The sequence below is a fragment of the Syngnathus leptorhynchus genome, chromosome 16, assembly GCF_054491065.1.
Source record: "Syngnathus leptorhynchus isolate UIUO chromosome 16, UIUO_Slep, whole genome shotgun sequence".
NCBI lineage: Eukaryota > Metazoa > Chordata > Actinopteri > Syngnathiformes > Syngnathidae > Syngnathus > Syngnathus leptorhynchus.
Window position 1 is genome coordinate 1,905,784 of NC_141210.1, and position 18,280 is coordinate 1,924,063.

At 38.0% G+C, this 18,280-nt stretch overlaps 1 protein-coding gene across 4 annotated transcripts in view; it reads right to left on the bottom strand.

The window, feature by feature from the left end:
* The window catches only part of rbfox1 (RNA binding fox-1 homolog 1), a 66,380-nt gene that overhangs the window by 45,084 nt on the left and 3,016 nt on the right, over positions 1–18,280 (bottom strand). For 3 of the 4 annotated variants that reach the window (XM_085934547.1, XM_085934546.1, XM_085934550.1), the window contains exon 1: positions 1,789–1,875. In XM_085934547.1, the coding sequence (XP_085790673.1) occupies positions 1,789–1,837 (49 nt within the window). In that variant the 5' untranslated portion in view covers positions 1,838–1,875. Of the gene's footprint in view, positions 1–1,788; positions 1,876–13,266; positions 13,315–18,280 lie in introns of those variants that run through there. The other variant, XM_085934548.1, reaches the window with a different exon arrangement.

Below are 18,280 nucleotides of genomic sequence, written 5' to 3' on the forward strand. Positions count from 1 at the left end.
GCTCATTCAGGTCTCCTGCAGCTGTGTTATGGCCCTTTTTAAAGTACGATGGACAGAGTAATATCGAAGATTTCCTCAACCTTGGGGAGCTTATTTACTCAAGGGCCAGGTGTTATCAGAGGTGAGCAAATTCTTGTGTGTGGCTGGCGTTTGACACGTCAATGTTGATGTATTTTGGCCTTCATTTGGGATCTGCCATGAGAAGAAAAAAAAAAAAAGGTACCCCAAAATGAAGGTTTTGGAGTGGCCGAGTCAAAGTACCGACTTCAATCTGATTGAAATACTGCGGCGTGACTTAAAAAGGCTGTTCATGCTTGAAAGCACTCCGGTGTTGCTGACTTGGAGCAATCCTTTGAGGGAGAATGTGTCAAAGTGTCTCCACAGAGACCCAATGCTAGTTACACAAAACACTTGTTTTCAGTTGTTGTTACCCAGGGTGGACCAAACACTTTTAATCCTTTTTCCACACAGGGTCAGATATATGATAGATATATGTTTCATGATGGGTTGTGAATTCAATAGTTAATTTCATATGCCAAAGCCAGCTTGTTTGCAAATGGCTTTTTTTCCCACCCAAACCTCATGAAGAGGATCACTTTCAATAAGCATTTAAACGTCTATATTCGAATGCAAAATGGGATACAAGTCAAGAAAGATTGTGTGCATTTCGTGAAGTCTTTCCTTAATAGTATGACTCAAAGCCCAAATGTATCCTCATTTTCTCTAAATGCTGTCTCTGGAATCTTTGATCAGGCAAGAAAGTGGTGCATACTTTACTGTGACAGGCAAAGCACCCAAATACCAATAGAGAATGAATCTCTGTGCGGCAATAATTGGATTATCTCACACTGATATCATTACTGCCAGTGATTCACTCTGATCATTGATTGCATTTTTCAATTTACTTCACTATTAATGTGAGTGGTCTGACTGAACAATCTTCTGAAGAGTCCATGACTTAGTCAATAGCTTTCACACCAGCAAAAATAAAAAAGGAAAATTGGACTATAAGCTTGACAAATACTTTCTTTTCTGGTATTAAGAAACTAAACTTGTATTATTAGTCATCCGAGACAATTTTCTGACCCAATGTTAATGAATCTGTAATAAATGTAATAGCAAATAAGAAAAATAATCATCAAAGCAAATTCCTGAGAAAATAATCGAGTTCCATTACTGCGAGCGAGTCGATAGAACGCCATCAAAAGTAGTGAGAAGGGTAAATGTTGGTATAAATTGCTAAATGAGTTCAGTGAATCAAATAAGCAGCATGCGAGCGAGGAGCCACAACCAATAGTACTTCCAGTAATTGTGCTGAGGTCAAAAGACTAATGGCGGCAACTGCTCAACCACTGGACTCTTATGAATGTAGCCTCCCCCAATCTACCAACCACTTCCAACCTTTTCACTCTTATCGATCCACAGATGGCAGCATTTTCGGAGTGCTTGCTAAAGAGGTTAAGATCCAACCCACACATTATTTTATGAGGACGCATGAAAACAATGTATGTCGTAAGTGCTGCGCAAAATGACAAAGCGCTTTCATTTGTCATGTTTGGCAGATTTTTCTGATTGGTTGAAAATCTCTTGGATTTTTTTTTTTTTCTTTTTGAAGGAATATTTGAATTGTTGCGTTTCCAAAAGCTAAATTCCCTATTTTGCCAGCCAAGTATGATAACTGACCTTTCAAAATTCACAAGAAATTATGTGACAAGAAAAAAACAAAAAAAACATGCCAAAGAAATGACTGGATAGTCTTTCAGCAAGACAAAAAGGGTAAATCTCTACCTTTTTTTTCGTTCAGACTTTGGGTTGCTTTCACCAATAACGACCCCATGAACAGACAAAAGAAGGTTTTGTTAACAAAAAACAAGAATAATGTCAAGCGGAATAGCGATAATAGAATAGTAATATTTTTTTGCCTTTGTGACACGACAAAGTACATAACAAAAACCAATCCCAAGAAAGGGCTTTTGATGGCAAAATAAATGTATTTATAAATATATACAACTAAGAAGTGCACAGGAGCCTTGAAGCACGGCCCAAGATAAATGTCAGTGGCATTTTTAAAAGGTGTTCCTTATTTGCAACAATTTACACAGCCAACCGCACACATTCTGCTCAATGGTGCCTAAATGTGTCCAATTTCCAGCGTGTTGGCTTTTCTCTCCTACCAAAAAAAAAAAGTTCTGCTCTATTTTTGTGCTTAGTGCATGTCCGGCCCGAGGCGTGGTCTAAATCTGCTCACGGGCAGGCTAAATTAAGTTTCGCTATTTTTGCAGCGGGCACAGCATAAGGCATAAAAAAAAAGAAAAGAAAAATAGCTGTTTTGTATATTCCTTCAAAGGATATCCTCTTGAGATTTTGATGTACAAAATAAAATAATAAACATGAATGCAAAACACAATAGAAAAAAATAACACACTCTTACTTAACTGCTCACATTGTATTATTAAAGCATATTTTTTACTCACTTTACCACTTTTCCATGCTTTGTACCTCTCCTTCCTTTACTCTTATGCATGCTGGCCAGTTCTTTTCTTGAAAAGATCAATACACTATTGTGCAAGTGGCTGCCATCTTCTAAGGCAAAAGTTCTTCCCAAATGGGGATGTGAGGCATTCTGCCTTGCAGTACAATCTTTTATTGATTGTCCAATCCCATGTAAGAATGGGAGACTGGCTAGAAAATAATGAAGCAGAAGAGACAGGTCAAAAGGCTAGCTTTTTGTATTTTGAAAATCTCCAACATTAACGATAAAATAGTTTGCATACCATTTTTTTTTGGACACCCAATTTAACATATATATTTACAGTCTGTCTGTCTCTGAAGAGTTGATTTCAATTCAAACTTGCCATTACAACAATTACAAGAACATTTGATTCAAATAGAATGATGTTGCTTTTTTTTTTTTTCCAACAGAAGTTTCTCGCGCACACACACAGAACCTACAAGTGCGCACACACACCATTTTCATCATAGTGACTGACACTTTCCAACAAGCAATTAGTTGTGCATGAGTAGTAGAAAAATGAATATGTTGAGAAACGGTAACTTGCCAGAACATGGCAGGAAAAATGACAGAAATAATTATAGAAAACTCAAAAGTCGACGAGTTTTTCTATTGCCTTGCACCTGGAAGATACGAATTTGAGTGAAGGCATTTAACTCAGGTGTGATATCTCATTCCGATGTGAAAACATAGAATGTGATTAAAATCTTCACTTGCCAGACAAATGTCGCAACTGGTTATTCTCCTGTTTTAAATCCGTTATCTGTAACACAGCCGTAAAATGTCGAGGCAGGGGGGCGAATAAAAAAGGGAACCTTTTGCATAAAAAAAAAAAAAAGAAAAACAAATATACATCGAAATGATTCATATATTGTTAATATGTCGCAATAAATGTTTCACTTTTGATATTATACTAAATGATTTTATTTGCTGAAAGACTCAATTGCCCATGACCTTTTTAAAGTGTAAAACTCCCCAATGGTAAAGTACCTCAAGAAATGAAAGACACCGAAAGCTTTGTATTACAGGAAGGACAGAGAACGGCGAGTATATTAAGGCAGGCGGTAAAAAAAAAAAAAAAAAAAAAGCAGTGAGCATAGCAGGGTGGGGGTTGCTTGCGGAGAATAAGAGCTTCCTTTTCTAATTCCACAGACCATTAAATTGTAATTTCAGAGCTTGATATATTTATGCATTAAAACATTATGGGAGCCTACCCAAGCAATTACTATGCAGGCACAGTTTCTCACACCCTACCTCATCGGCAGAATGTGGCACAATCGCATGCATGAAATATCGGCCCCGCAACACACCACGTATCAACCAAAGTGAAATTGACCCACAAAAACTCAGTGCTGTGCCGTTGTCGGAGGAAACAATCATCCATTGAAATATCACGCCATGTTTGTCTCATGAATAAGTCATGATTTACATGATGTTTCAAGTGACTTTTTATTGGTCCAATTTGGTTGTCACGACACCCTGAAGATGATTGAACTTGAACACCCACAGATCAGAACCATGGGTTTCTTCCAAATGCAGATTAGAACACGACATGAATCAGATGCAGAATTACAGTGGGAGTGGATAGATTTCATTTCAGCTCCAATTTAACAGACTCGAGTGTTCTTTGACGTCATTGAAAATAGAAACTGTAAATCCAAGTCTGGAGCTCATGAGCTCATTCCGGCCAACTTTTACAAGATCGATCGATAAATAAATTTAAAAAAAATAATAATAATAATAAAAAAGAAGAAAATAATCATAAATAAATAAATAAATAAAATAAATAAATAAATTGCAACGCAACAACAAGCAGTAGCTTACAACAGAGTCCAAATGATAGAAGTACTTTGTAAAAAATAAAGGAGGGGGGTGGCTCAGTCATGAGTGCCTTCCCTCAACTGAGGCATTAAACAGTCTAATTACTGTTGGGACAAAGGATCTCTTGAACTACTCAGGATTGAGATGAATTACTATTGCTCTTCCCCACTAGGGTGAAGTGATGAAAGTGGTCGACATCGTCCATAGTCGGTCGCACGTCCTGAGTCAGCCTCTCCCCAACCACTCGGCTCCAAAAAGTGGTCAACTATGTTCTGCTATGTATTATTCATTGAATAAATATGCGCTAGAATACTTTTGTTCAGAATTGCAAGTAAGGACGTTCATTTGCAACACAAAAAAAGCAGGACTTTTTTTTTTTTTCCCCCCAGAACTTTCCACAAGTATAAATAAGCTTTGCAAAATAATAAAAAAAAAAGCTCATGAGGTCTGTAATTTAAATTTTGTCCGGGAAGTTCTCAAGACTAGAATTATCGGGCAGCAGCGCATATCCTCACAAAAACAAATCATGACCCGGTCATGAGGTCGTATTTTTCAACGGTTTCGCCGCAACAAGCGTTTCCTCCATGTTGTTACAGCTGCCATTATTACTGCTCCCGGCAGGATGTCTTAAAACACCTTCACGGCAGAGGACACATCCGTAGAACTCCTGAATGGTGATCTTCACAGAAGTAGTTAGAAGTCCCATTAAAATCTCCAAAGTTTATGGCAACTGCTGTGAAAAGTTACAATGGCAGAGATAGGAGAAGATGACTTTGTGGCTATAAATACTTAAATTGCTGATATCAGACTTTCAGCAACAGTTTTTTTTTTTTTTTTAACAAACCATCTTGTGTTTCCAAAAATGGAAACCAGATTGTTTTCCTTGCCTGACAATAATTTTGAAAAAACCTTGGTGAATATAAAAAAAACTGATGATATTAATATTATAGTATATGGTCTTGCATTTTGGGGGTTATTTTTTGTTGTTTTTGTCATTTATTGTAATTTTTCTAAAAGTTCTGATGTTAAATATATTTTTGTAAAATTGGATGACTTCAGAAAAATCTGTTGTTTTTTTCAATACCAATGTCCTGATTTTATGATTCTTCCAGATTTCATCAGATGCAAAAAGAGTCTATTTGAGGAATGCTTAGTGTGCTTTCCTCATGTCACACAATCCATCACAGGCAACCCTCCTTGCGGGTGGATCAGTGCAGGTTACTGTTGCACTCCCTAAGCTAAGTTGTGCGAACTTGATGTATGTGCTGTCCACTGGCAGTTAATGAAAGAACAGCCAGAGCAACCTACTTGTTTCTTTCTTTATTTATTTTTTTTCTTCACATCCTCACCAGGGTCACAGGCGTGATGGAGCCTATCCGAGTAATCTTTGGTAGGCGGAGCTAAACCCTGAAACGGTTGCCAGCCACGGGGAGAACATGCAAACTCCACACCTCTGCACTTTGAGGTGCGGAATCTATATTTAAAGGGTGGCTTTTGGATTTGAAGAGTGAGTTCTAATTGGCTGCGAGGCAAGGGAAGCATCTTTGAAGCCACACTTTACTCTCCACTCGCTCTATCCCTGAGACCAAAAGATAACCACATATATAGACAGAGTTCATAGTCTTAATTTGTGTGAATCTATTTATATATATTTGTTAAAGACAAATGAAATGAAGCCATTTGAATCAGTTTGGTTTGCTTTTGTTTACTCTCGCTGCCTTTCTCCTCTCGCCATCTAAAACAACTTGAACGCTTTTTGCTCTAATGAGCCCTCACGTTCACTCACTTTTCTGGAGCTGTCAGCATCTCGGTTGAAATCTCCCTCATGCAACAAATCACAACGGGAGAATGCAATAGAAGTGGATTTTCATTTATTTCTGGTTCACTCTACTAATTGAATCTCCACAAATGCATCGAATGATAATTAATAATAGACCTTGAATACACTCTAGTCTGTATCTGTCACTTCAGGTAAAAAAAAAAAAAAAAAATTGACAATGATATGCATTAAATTTCGAAACATGCCACTCCAGCAGCAGATTGCAAGATTCCAGTGAGCAGAGAACTTCTATATAGGCACAGTGTGTGGAAAACAAGCTGGGTAGCTGCAAGGCTAACATCCACTTGCCTGAGGCTGAGCTGATCTAATTGGCAGCTGTCTGACATCTCAGGCGAGCCAGTGCTGCCATTTTGTGTCCTGATCAAAGGTGAATACTAGCTGTTAGGTGCTGTGGGAATTGGGCTGAGGTTAGGGTCAAAACTATCAAATACTGAGAATATTTAATTTGACCTTATCTTTCCAAATTTTACATTGTATTTTTAAGTGTACATGTTCAGTGTGGTTTCAGTCTCACGAGACATTTAGGGGGGTATCTAATTATAATTGGATGATTTAAGAACATTTCTGAAATGACCGGAAAAGACTAATTAGCGAGACTCAAGTAAAATCAAGTAAATAAAGTTAAAATTTGTCAAATATATTTGTTTATGCGTTCTATGAGGTTGATTGATGATTGTTCCTGTATTTAGTTCTTTTATAGGCACAAACTAACTGTGACATTCAACAACCCATTCTGGCTGGACTTCCAACATTACAAAACTGCAATTTCCTGCACGGCACCAGAAATAAACTGCACACGTCCATCACATTTCAAGATAAGCAATGCATACCATTCAATAGGTTGACCCACAACTACAGTATCGGGAGGGATAAGAAAAAAAAAAACCCTGCCCATTCTGTCATTTGTTATTTTTTGGGAGATACTAAATCACAAATGATTGTGTGTCACATGACCTTTTCTCCATTTGCTTAGAGCTCCATTGCATAAAAACCATTTTCTTAATCCATGTCCTAAAGTAGAAGTAATTCATTATTAGAATGTCTGTTTGTCAAATTATGCAATGGTAAATTACTCAACAAAAAGTCAAAAAGAAGAAAAATCTTTTTCTTTCCTTCAGGCAAAACTCTTTAAATGAAATCGAATTCACAGTGGCAGATTATCTGCGCCCAAATAATATGTTAGAGTGACCTTTCCGAGCCATTTCTAATTTAAGAGCCTAAAGCTAGAGCAGTGAAGTGAGCCATAGACAGGAATGTTATAAAGTCTTTTAATATCCGTCTCCTAGAGTTAAGGTCTTTCCCCGGGCCCTGCTCATTGAATCCCTGTTTGGTTGGATTTCAAAAAACATGATCCAAGCTGTACTGAAAAAGAATGGCTTGGCCTTTTGGATGAGAAAAGTGATTTTCATTTGACGATACAGACTGATAAACAATTTTTTTTAAGAGAAAAAAGGTTCTTAAAATAATTCAAACATTTGTTTGAATAATTTGACATGCTATTTCAAATTATTTAAAATATTTTAATAATTAACCATGTGCTAAACAATTAATCACACTGCCTTCTGTTGACCAGTCAAAAATAAAGGTCATCATCAAACTTCACCTGCTTGATATGTGAACTCAGAGGGCTCCTCTGGTCCACCCCCTGATAAAGATCAATACATGACTGGAGCAGAGGGCAAACCTTACCCCAGGCAAGCCCATAATCAATACCCATGTGAGTTCTTTTTAATCAAACTGCCACATTAATATCTCTCTCAGTGAAAGGGTACAAGATCAGAAGAGAACTAAGACAGAAAGCAAACTTGAAAGGGCTGCTGAGGAGTACCGATTTAGTTGTTAGTCATGTGATCATTAATACTTATCACAACAGGCAGGGAATCAATGAAAGGCTAAAAACACAAAAGTTAACTGTAAAATGAATGATCCATCCAGATCTAATCTTTTCATTTTATTCATTTCATTTTGAGGGTGGATGGCGGTCCTGGGATCCCATGAGAAAAGCTCCGCCCACACTTGGAAAATAACATGTCTAACATTTGTCTTATGGTTGTGGTATTTTTTGTTGGCCAAGCAAAAAAAAAAAAAAAAAAAAAAATCATAATTGCGCTTACATGATAACTCTCTGTTGGTCCCTCGACACTTACTGTTGTTTGCTTTTAAATTTAAGTTGCATCGTAGTCTTTAATTACCGCTATAATATCCTCTCACAAATTAAACACACGCCTTCTCTTGACTTCATTACTACCTTATTATTCAACATTTCACACCAGTGACTTGACATCACATCATCATTTTTTCTATCGCCTTGTAAGAGTAGCGCCACCTTGTGTCACACTCAAGTCGTTTTTTTTGGTTGTTGCAACATCTTATCCAAAGCCAGCTCACATCTGTGGATTACGTATGAGGAGCACTGCCAGAATCATTTCATATTTTTTACTTGAATGCAAATTGCAATGTGGGTTCTTGCCATGAACAAAATAAGTAGTATGGCTGGATGATTATGATATGATAATAAACTGCACCTCCATTCACATTCTACCTGGGGCTCAGGTTAATTTCTTCTTCTACCCTTAAGTGTTTCTATAATACTGGCCCGGACAGGGAAGTTACAGTCGGCATATGAAAACAAATAAAGCGAGAGATTGTAAGGCAACAGGAAAAAAAAAAAGAGGAAGGAGAGAAGAGGAAGATGCCAAAGAGGAATGTAGAGGGGCATGACTGGAAGAGAGGGGGCTTGGTTGATTAGTGTAAATCAGGTGAGGAGGTGGAGGCGGCATTAATATGTAATTTATTGATGAGGGATAGAATATGCGTACAGCGCAGGCTCCAGAGTGGAGGCGAAGCAAGCAAATCCAAAGTGCCGTGGAAGTCCCTGACGTTAGCATTATGCACCTTTCCATTTATGCACTTCATACATACTAATACCTTCACACGTGCGCACACACACACACATAGACATTGCAGGTCTATTTAGCTATTTACATAAACAAGACACAGGGAAAAGGGATCAATGTAATTTGAGCAAGTTTCTTGTTTTTTCATTGGGCAGGAAGGTTGTATTAGAGCTTTGATGTAACTTAAACAAAAGCAAGACCCTTTCAAGAATAATGTGCAATTTAACTTGTTTTGATGGGATTTGAATTAAACGTGGCTGTTTTCAACATCAAATAGCTTTTTCTCAAGCCGGGCTACTTTTCATGATCACAGAGTCGGCTAATGTCTGCATGAGCTGCATTTCCTCGGGCAAATTTTAAATGCATCTCTCCCATATACGGTCTTATAATTATCCGTATCTTATGTCCGAAAATGCAGCAGAGCAGAATAGAAAGTATTTGAGATGGTTCCATTGTTGCTGGATTTTAGTCCAGAGGAACGCTGGGTGTGCTAAGAAGTTTGGTAGGAGATAAAATGAGGATGCCCGAAAAGATCGATAGATGCGACGAGGGCTAACTTGATGGCAGAAGGATGCAGAAGATAGGCTTGGATGGTAACGGATGACGTGTTGTGTGTGTGTGTGTGTGTGTGTGTGTGGCAAGCCAAAAAGGAAGCATGGGGGGGAATGCAGAGGTTGCTAATTGATTAGCTAAGGCGAGAAAGTCAGAAGCTTCATTTATCAAAGTGCTGCTGGGGGTGTAAACTCCAGCACCCCTTTCAACTGATACACTCTGTTAGACCTTATCACAGGCGCTGTGATCAAGTGTGCCCCGAGCCTTTTCCACACGGTTTAACGCTAACACAGAGAAGCCCTGATGTGTACAAATGTTCATCACAAACGCACTTAGCTCACGTGCATCCAATTCAATGTGCACATGAATAAATATTGTACATGTGCAAGGAGAAGATTTTTTTTTTTTTTGAAGCAACATCACGCAAAAGGCCGTGCAGTTTGTGTGTGAACGTTTGACTTCTTTTTCCCATCAGGAGCTGTATTTTTATACTCGCCCACACATATTGCTCACAATCGCAACGTTGATATTAAAACCTTATGCAATAAAGGTTTCAGCTGCATTTGCTACTCGGACAAATGGAGGGGTGTATCATTTGTGGTGGGGTTTTTTGACTGACGCGTAACAAAATAAGAAGTTAATGCATATTGCACAACCGTGCCAAACTGTTGCTTCCAGAATGACACATAACAGCAGATAAAGCCTGAATGTAAGCAATGAGATTTGAGTAAAAAATAAAGAAAATAAAAATCTATAGATATATTTATATTTATTTATAAGAATATTTATACATTAAAATTTATATTTTATTTAAAAAAAAATTTTTTAAACAACAATGCACCAAAAAGTGCAGTGTGAAATTACTTATACATATGTATACACATACATGTATATAAATTAAAGATGAAAAATATTCACAGGTGTTTCCTCCCGTGCAAACACAACTATGGGTATCTTTATCATAATTCTACAGCTCATTTTTATTAAGTTTTGTATCATCAGACATGTTTTTTTTTTTTTTTAGTCGAAGCTAAAAGCAAAGTGAGCAAAGAGAGCCAGCATCTTTGTGCAAGCCACAGCCAACAATCAATATTTGACTTCAGCAATTTACAAATGACAAAATCCATACACGTTACAATTTTGCCATCCTGCAAGACACCACCTGCGGCAAAGCACAAATATTCAGCTAACAGCGATGTTTTTGCAAACACTGGGCTTGCTAAATTCAACTTTCAAAACACATTCTCTCGCTGTCATTTTGAATCTTGCATTTGGATTTTAAACTTGATAACAGCTCTCCCACCATATCTAAATATAAAAGAATAAACTCATATTTAATTTGTTACACATCCACCAACCACACACACTGATGTAGTGGCTTGGAAACCATTATAGCTGAGTGGTGAGGCAAGTATCATAAACTACATTACACCACTAGAAGCTCCTTTTATAAAAGCTGACCTGGATAAAATACTCTATATCACCTCTTAATTCTCACCTCGGGTTACATTTCCCACACTGGTTTCTGGCTTGACAGTCAAGACGGGGGGGGAAATACTGGCCATGAACCTCAGCGTTCACCCTCCTAGCCTCATAAATATTATATGATGCCTTTCCTGCACAGGAAAACACATTCATAGCTGAAAATGTGGCTTTAAACTTGGAGTTGTTCGACTTCTGTGTTGTGGAATGAGTTTTACTCCCCACGATAGCATCACAGTCTCATTTGAATTTTTTTCACTCATTTGTAATTTGTAGCACCTCAAGGCTCATTAGCATATGGAATCATACACTATAAAGAGAGTAACTCTTGGTTGCCAAATCAGTTGGTCCAAAATGATGGTCAAACACAGAAGCCAGTTTTTTTTTGTTAGCCTCCATTGTTGTCATTCAAGCTCTAGCCAAATCCCTGGCTCTCTTTATGTCCTGCTGTCCTCAGCTCAAACCTCAGCCTCTCGTAGATGTGTGGATTTGCACATGCAGCTTCCTCAGATATTATATATACAAAGTTTTAAAATTCATTGAAGGTGCGCCTTATAGTCCAGAAAATACGATATATATAAAAAAAATGTTAAAAATCAAGAAAGCTTTGAGAGCAGATTTAAGATTGAGGAAATGACTAAAAGAACAAGTGTTGGTTTCACCACTGTGTGTGATAACTTGAGAGCTGGCTGATGGATTTCCATGCGATACTTCAAGCTGGCCAATATCATCAAACTCTTTGCCATGGTATGATTGCAACAGTAAATTCCTGGCTTGTGTTTCAACCACAGGGTGTGTTGGTAGGATGATAACAGATGTAGCCACCATGTGGAGGCACCGCATTTAACACAATCATCTCCAAGAAGCAGATGAAATAGAGTGCTTTGAATCTTCAATCTGTCAGAATCTACCATTTTTCTTATGATACCATTTTTTACAAAGTCATTTTTACCATAGTTGTGTGCAATTTTAGACGCATGATATGCCTCAAAAACATTTGGTTAGATTCCAAATGTATTTATATTTTTTGAAAGAGGTCAGAATTGACTTATATGTTAATATTTTTATATTTTTTTGCAGCTGTTATAGATCTGATGAGTGCCATTTTTTACCCACTTTCTAATCTCCTTGTTTTTGACAGACAACTTTTAACTGGCTCACCTAAAAGGAAGGAGTGACATAAATGAGTGCCAAAACACAGATCAAAAACTCAGAGCCAGAAAGAGACGACGAGGAGTAGTCTATTTAAAGGAAAACCATTTCCCTGCAGTATAATTTGCTGATACAGATACAGTGATGGAGAGAGAAAGTCACAAACACACACATGTGCACTAACACACACTCACACACGCTTACATAAAGATGGAGAACTCCCCGATGGCTAGACTAAGAGTAAAAATAAGGAAGAAAAACTAATTAACTGATGAAGTCCATGGTGGGCTGTCTCTCTCTCTTCCCCCCCCCTCTCTCTCTCTGCACTGAACAATTCTGCAAATTAAGAGTGTTCTGCCCCCTGCTGTTCGCTCACACATGCAGTTATTCACGCTCAGCAAGAATGTTGCGATCAAACAGGAATTATAATGAAGCAGTTGGCCGATAATCGCTATTGTCAAATAACATAATTACTATGATTCATGATGTGTGTGTGTGTTGGGCAGACTGAATGCAATCATGCCTGTGTGTGTGTATACATATACACACAATTATTTTATTTTAGGAGTTACCTTGGAAATACATATTTGTTTTATGTAATATTTTTAATTCCATGTTCACTGTAGATGTTTTCAAATTTTAAATAAAAAAACCCCATATATATTCTTAATCTTCTATAAGAGTTCTATATGTAAAATGAAAGAAATACAAAAGCCTCTGCATGGAAACTAAAGAATTTTTGCTCTCTCTAGTGGTAACTGTCAGTCATGGCATGAGCTGAAACTCAAACTATACAGTATTGTATGTTATGTGCAGTAAATAACTGGCATTTTCAGTTGGCAATAAAAAAAACAAACGATAAAATTAAAATCAAACCTTGCTTTAGTGGGGGACATGATTGAGGGGAAGCAAATGACTAAACTTGGTGGGACAACTTTGGCTGTCAAAAATGTTCAAGGTGCACATTGTCCAACTGTACAGTACGAAAAAAAACTGTTTATTGTACTTACGGGGTCGCTCTATTCTCAATCTCTGCAACTTTGCCTTGTCGTTTAAACCTGAAAAAATACAAAAACAATACTACAATGAGATGACCTACATATTCAAAATACCATAAGATACTTACCAATTTCATTTCATATTTTGATTCCAAATAAAACGTGCTGTCGATTGGAATTGTCATATTCAAATCAAATCAGAATAAAAATATTTAGGGAACACCACAAACATACACAAGGTCCATAATTTCCTTTTAACAATGATTCTCCGTCATCTAAATTTGCCGAGTAATATCACATTGCAAATATGCTATAACAAAGAAAGGTGAATACCTGTCAATATGCTCAGTCATCAATATTCCAAAAGCATTTTACTGAAGTTACCAACCTATTTTGGGTCTGACAATAGTTCCTTCACTAGTTACTGAAACAGTTCTTTTCCTCTCTTTCTGAGAGAAACCAAGACCTTGATTGGACCGGCCTCTGTAATCAACAACATTTATCAAACTCCGAGACCCTTAATTTCGTCATTTATCACACTGTTTGGGCTGCCTGATTAGAATTATAAACTCTCGTCCCTCTTGCCACTCAGCCGATCTCTGAATGAGGACTCTAATTGAATAAGTAGAAGTGCTACCTTGACTGATGACTGTTCTCTCTCGCATGAACTGCTCAAACAGCTTTCTTGGTTTGAGCTGATAGATAAAGCAATAGCAATAGTTTTGATACATGTGCTTATTACCTCTGCTAGAAGATTTGGAGATATCTCAAATAGAGTGCGGCAAGATCATTTTGTCTGGTAGGACATGGGGAGTCAGCAGGGTTTCTTTGCTTTAAGCCAGGGCTGTCAAACTCATTTTTGTCAAAAGTAGATAAGGATAATAATTATTACTAAGTCACCTACAAATACATCATATTAAATATTGATTTTTTTTAATTTTTTACATAAGACATGCATCATCTGCTCTGAGAAATGCTCCTAGCGTGCCTACTAAATTGCTTACGCACTTATCTTTGGTTGACACTATCTCTCCCCATTTATCTATATTTCTTTTTCTGGTCGTCAGATTCTTTGTTTCGGGCGTGGCGTGCTTTCAATGCTTTCCCTATTTTTACTTGACCTGTCTTCCCCTCAATCATGCATTTCTGGCAAGCCATTCTTCTTTTATTATGCATACTCTGATTAAGTTTGGATTAGCCAGGCCACAGAATAGGCAAGTGAAGCTGGAGGAAGAATAATGATAAGACTGTCAAATGCTGTGGGAGTGGGAGGATAAGAGAATGAGTACAGAAAACTACAGGCATTGGAGAGCCATTTTATTACTATCCATCCATCCATTTTCAGCACCGCTTATCTTGTTGCAAACTCTAAAGTACATGTTAGGGAAAGGTACTGGATGTTTCTCTCTCTCTGTTTTTAATCTATGCAACATAGTGGCATCAGAAGCATTGTAGCAATTTTGCCAAGCAAAACATTTGACTGCCATTGGTTTCAACTTTGCAGTTGGGTGCATTTAAACCGTTTTCTAGACCTATTTTCAGGATGATAAAATGATTTCAAATAATAATAAATACATAAAAATAAAAGACTGTTGACACTAGCGTCTTAAATCATTTATCCCTGGGGCCAGTTGTGTAGCCTGGCCTTCAGCACCATGGTCAGCGCCCGATTTGTAAAGTCAACTGAAGAAAACATCGCACACAAACTAAATCGAATCGAAATAATTTCAAAATAATTCATAAAAATAAATAATAATAGTAAAAAAAAAAATAAGTCATTTCTCTATTCCAGTTTTAAATCATTTATCCCTAGGGCTAGTTCAGTACCATGGTCAGCGCCCCATTTGGAAAGTCAACTGATGAAAACAGCCCACACAAACGAAATTGAACGGGTAATACAATCAAATCCAGGCAGACGTGGATCCCCGTGTGCCATACAATCTAGCATTAGGACAAGCAGGGCACATGCTTACATCTAGTCAGTCATGCTGTGCTGGAGTAGCTCTCCACTGTTCAGACTCAACGCTACCTGGTCATTTCATCAGATGGGAAACAGCAGGCTGTGACTGCGCCATATATCAGGTCCAAATGAGATGTCAGGGGTCAACTGCAGCACAGCACATCGCCCTTTCTCCAAAGGCTGCCTATTTGTCACCACAAATGAGGAAAACAGCATCCTCTGCGGTCCTTGACACACACACACACACACACACACACACACACACGCACACACACACACAAACACACACCACCAGACACATTCACTAATTAGACAGCCCACACACGGCTGAATGTGTATTATAGATTTTGCTCTTTAGATGGAATTTGAGAAAGACTTTTTTTTTTTTCAATAATTACGTTAAAATGTTCCTATTGGCATCAATGTGTTGGTTTTACCATTTTTGGCCAACAATTCTATTCTGCTATTAAAACTCCACACAATAGGAAACCTTTATAATTATACAGAGAGATTCAAAATCTTATACAGCCTTGTGTATTCAACGTTGAACAGACTATGTATGTAGACGTGTATAACAGGCATAAAATCACTCTTCCATGGCCACGTGGCTGCCGCAGACAGCTGTGGTAGTTCCAGTTATTGAATCAATGGGTAATTGGTCTCACTGGAGATAAATGATGGCATATGTGCTTGATTTCATTCTTGTGCATACGCGTATTGGACATGCTAATGTACTCAAACGGTATGCAAATATTCCACAGAAAAAAATAAAAAAAAATCTAAATTCCCATCTTGATAATTACCCATGAGGAAAGATGGCGAGGCGGCCGCATTTACTAAAGTGTAACTCAACACCCCATGGTGTGTTGCGGCAACAAAATAACATCACTGACGATGACATCACTAAATTCCACGTTCATGGAGCTTCACGAAATAAAAACACGACTATGTCATTGAGCAATCTACGGGAAAGTGAAAGCGTATGTAAATAATCCATCCACGTGAAGCACACATGGACATCATCTCCACTTAGATGAAAAGAAATAAGTGTCTGCTTGAAGATGGCTCTTGGGTGGATTTGAAAGTGTCAGCTTTAGTATCTTAAGAGAGATCGAGCATTTAAACACACACACACACACACACACACACACACACACACCCGTGTGCGAATAGCCCCGTATCAGCAGTGGCCTTTCCTGGAAGAGACACTGAGCTTTTGCGTGTATCATAGCAAAACCTTTGATGTGCAGAACCATTTTGCATGCTGCTGATCCCCTTCCACGCTCTGTCTTCTTCTCACACACACACAAACAGAGCGCAAGGACTGAGGTAGATGTCCAAGTTATCTAATGCTTTCAGTGCATGTTGTGCTGCCAGACTCAATCTGGTCTGAGCCAGTTCCTAACGAAGAACCAGCCAGGATGCAACATCAAACGACATGTAAAAAAAAAAATAAAAAAATAAATAAAATCGACCAACCGGATGCAGGGAGAAAAAGCTTATGCTCATTTTAAGAGAATAGATTCATCAACAATTTCATCCAAACGCAGTTTGGGATGAGATGTTATGATACAAATGTTTCTGGTACCAAAGGGACTATTTTATTTGATACATTTGGTCTCTACTATACGTATTTTAGTCAGCCAGCAATTGTGCAAGTATGTGGAGCGTGCAGACGTCGCACAGGTCGTGCAGCATCTCCAGGAACGCACATCCGTACACGTCAATCCATCAAGATTTCTGTTTCCCGGCTCAGTGTCAAGAATGGGGAGGAGATAGTAGGTGACAAGCTAGTACACACCTCCATTTGGGTCAAGCTCTGGGAGAGCAATGACACATCGGCAGATGGTCAATGCGCTCCTCTTGAATCCTTTGTGCAAAAAGAAAACCAGAGGTTCATCTCAACTAACTCCAAATTTAAAATTCAAATTTTTCAACTGGAATATTTTATTCAGATTGTTTGTTTGAGTAAACTGTTTGAATAAAAACTCTTGACTAAATATTCAAGTTATTAAATCTTCAATGGTGCACAAAGATGGACGTTTCTCATAAACGTACAGCAGTTTCAAGCGAGCTGTAATCCATCGAAAGATCTCCACGCACCAAAGATCTTAGATTAGAGAGATAAAGATGGTCTCACTGTCAAGTAAGATTCATGATAATTAAGAGAAATAATTATTGTCCAGTATTTGTCAATCATTTGCATTTGACTTAAAAAGTCATTTGTTTTTTTAATGGAGCATTTTTTTCTTTGTGATTTCCAAAATAACAGCAGCGACTTTTGCATAGTTATCCTACGCCTCTGCCTTATTACAAAGAAGCCGGCGCCTTCTTCAAGATGAAAAGCTAAAAGCTGCCTCATAAATACCACTGAACAAAAATCAGGCAGGCACCTTAGGTGACACTGTATTCATCTTTTGAGGTGATGAAAGCATTAGATGCTACTTTTCCAAGGCACCGTGAAGCCCATGAAGATTAGTCTCATGCTTGTTTATTAATGCAAAGCGTGTGTATGCTCAAAAGCCTAAATCGGAGAGAAAATCCATCATCACATGAAAGGCTGCTAAACCTCTGCCAGCGTTACCAATACCAGCACATAGCTCTCGCACGATCACACATAGACTTGTTAGCATTCTCCTCCGCATCCCACCTGCTGACACTGCTATTGATTACACTAGGGGACCTACATGACCCTGCGCGGTGAGAATCCACCATAAATGCATAGTTTCTTCTACAGTTGATAGCCTGACGCTGGCCTTGGTCCTGAAGAGTTTCACAGCCTATTCAGCCAGGCAAACATCAACTTAGTTTAATGATTGGATATTTTGGAATTTAATTTTCTCCCCACCGACTCACAACGTCCCAAGTCGAGGTCAACGGCATTATAGAGATGGTGATATGATCTCACTTTTTGGAAATGGTATGTCCCAGCAGCAGGAGGGAAGTGTATGTGAACAGTGTGAATACACATCTCTGTCTTGTGTTGATTATTATTAATTTTTATATTTAGTATTATTTTTTTTTTATTATTATTTTTATAAAAACACACAATCTCTGTTGCGTTTT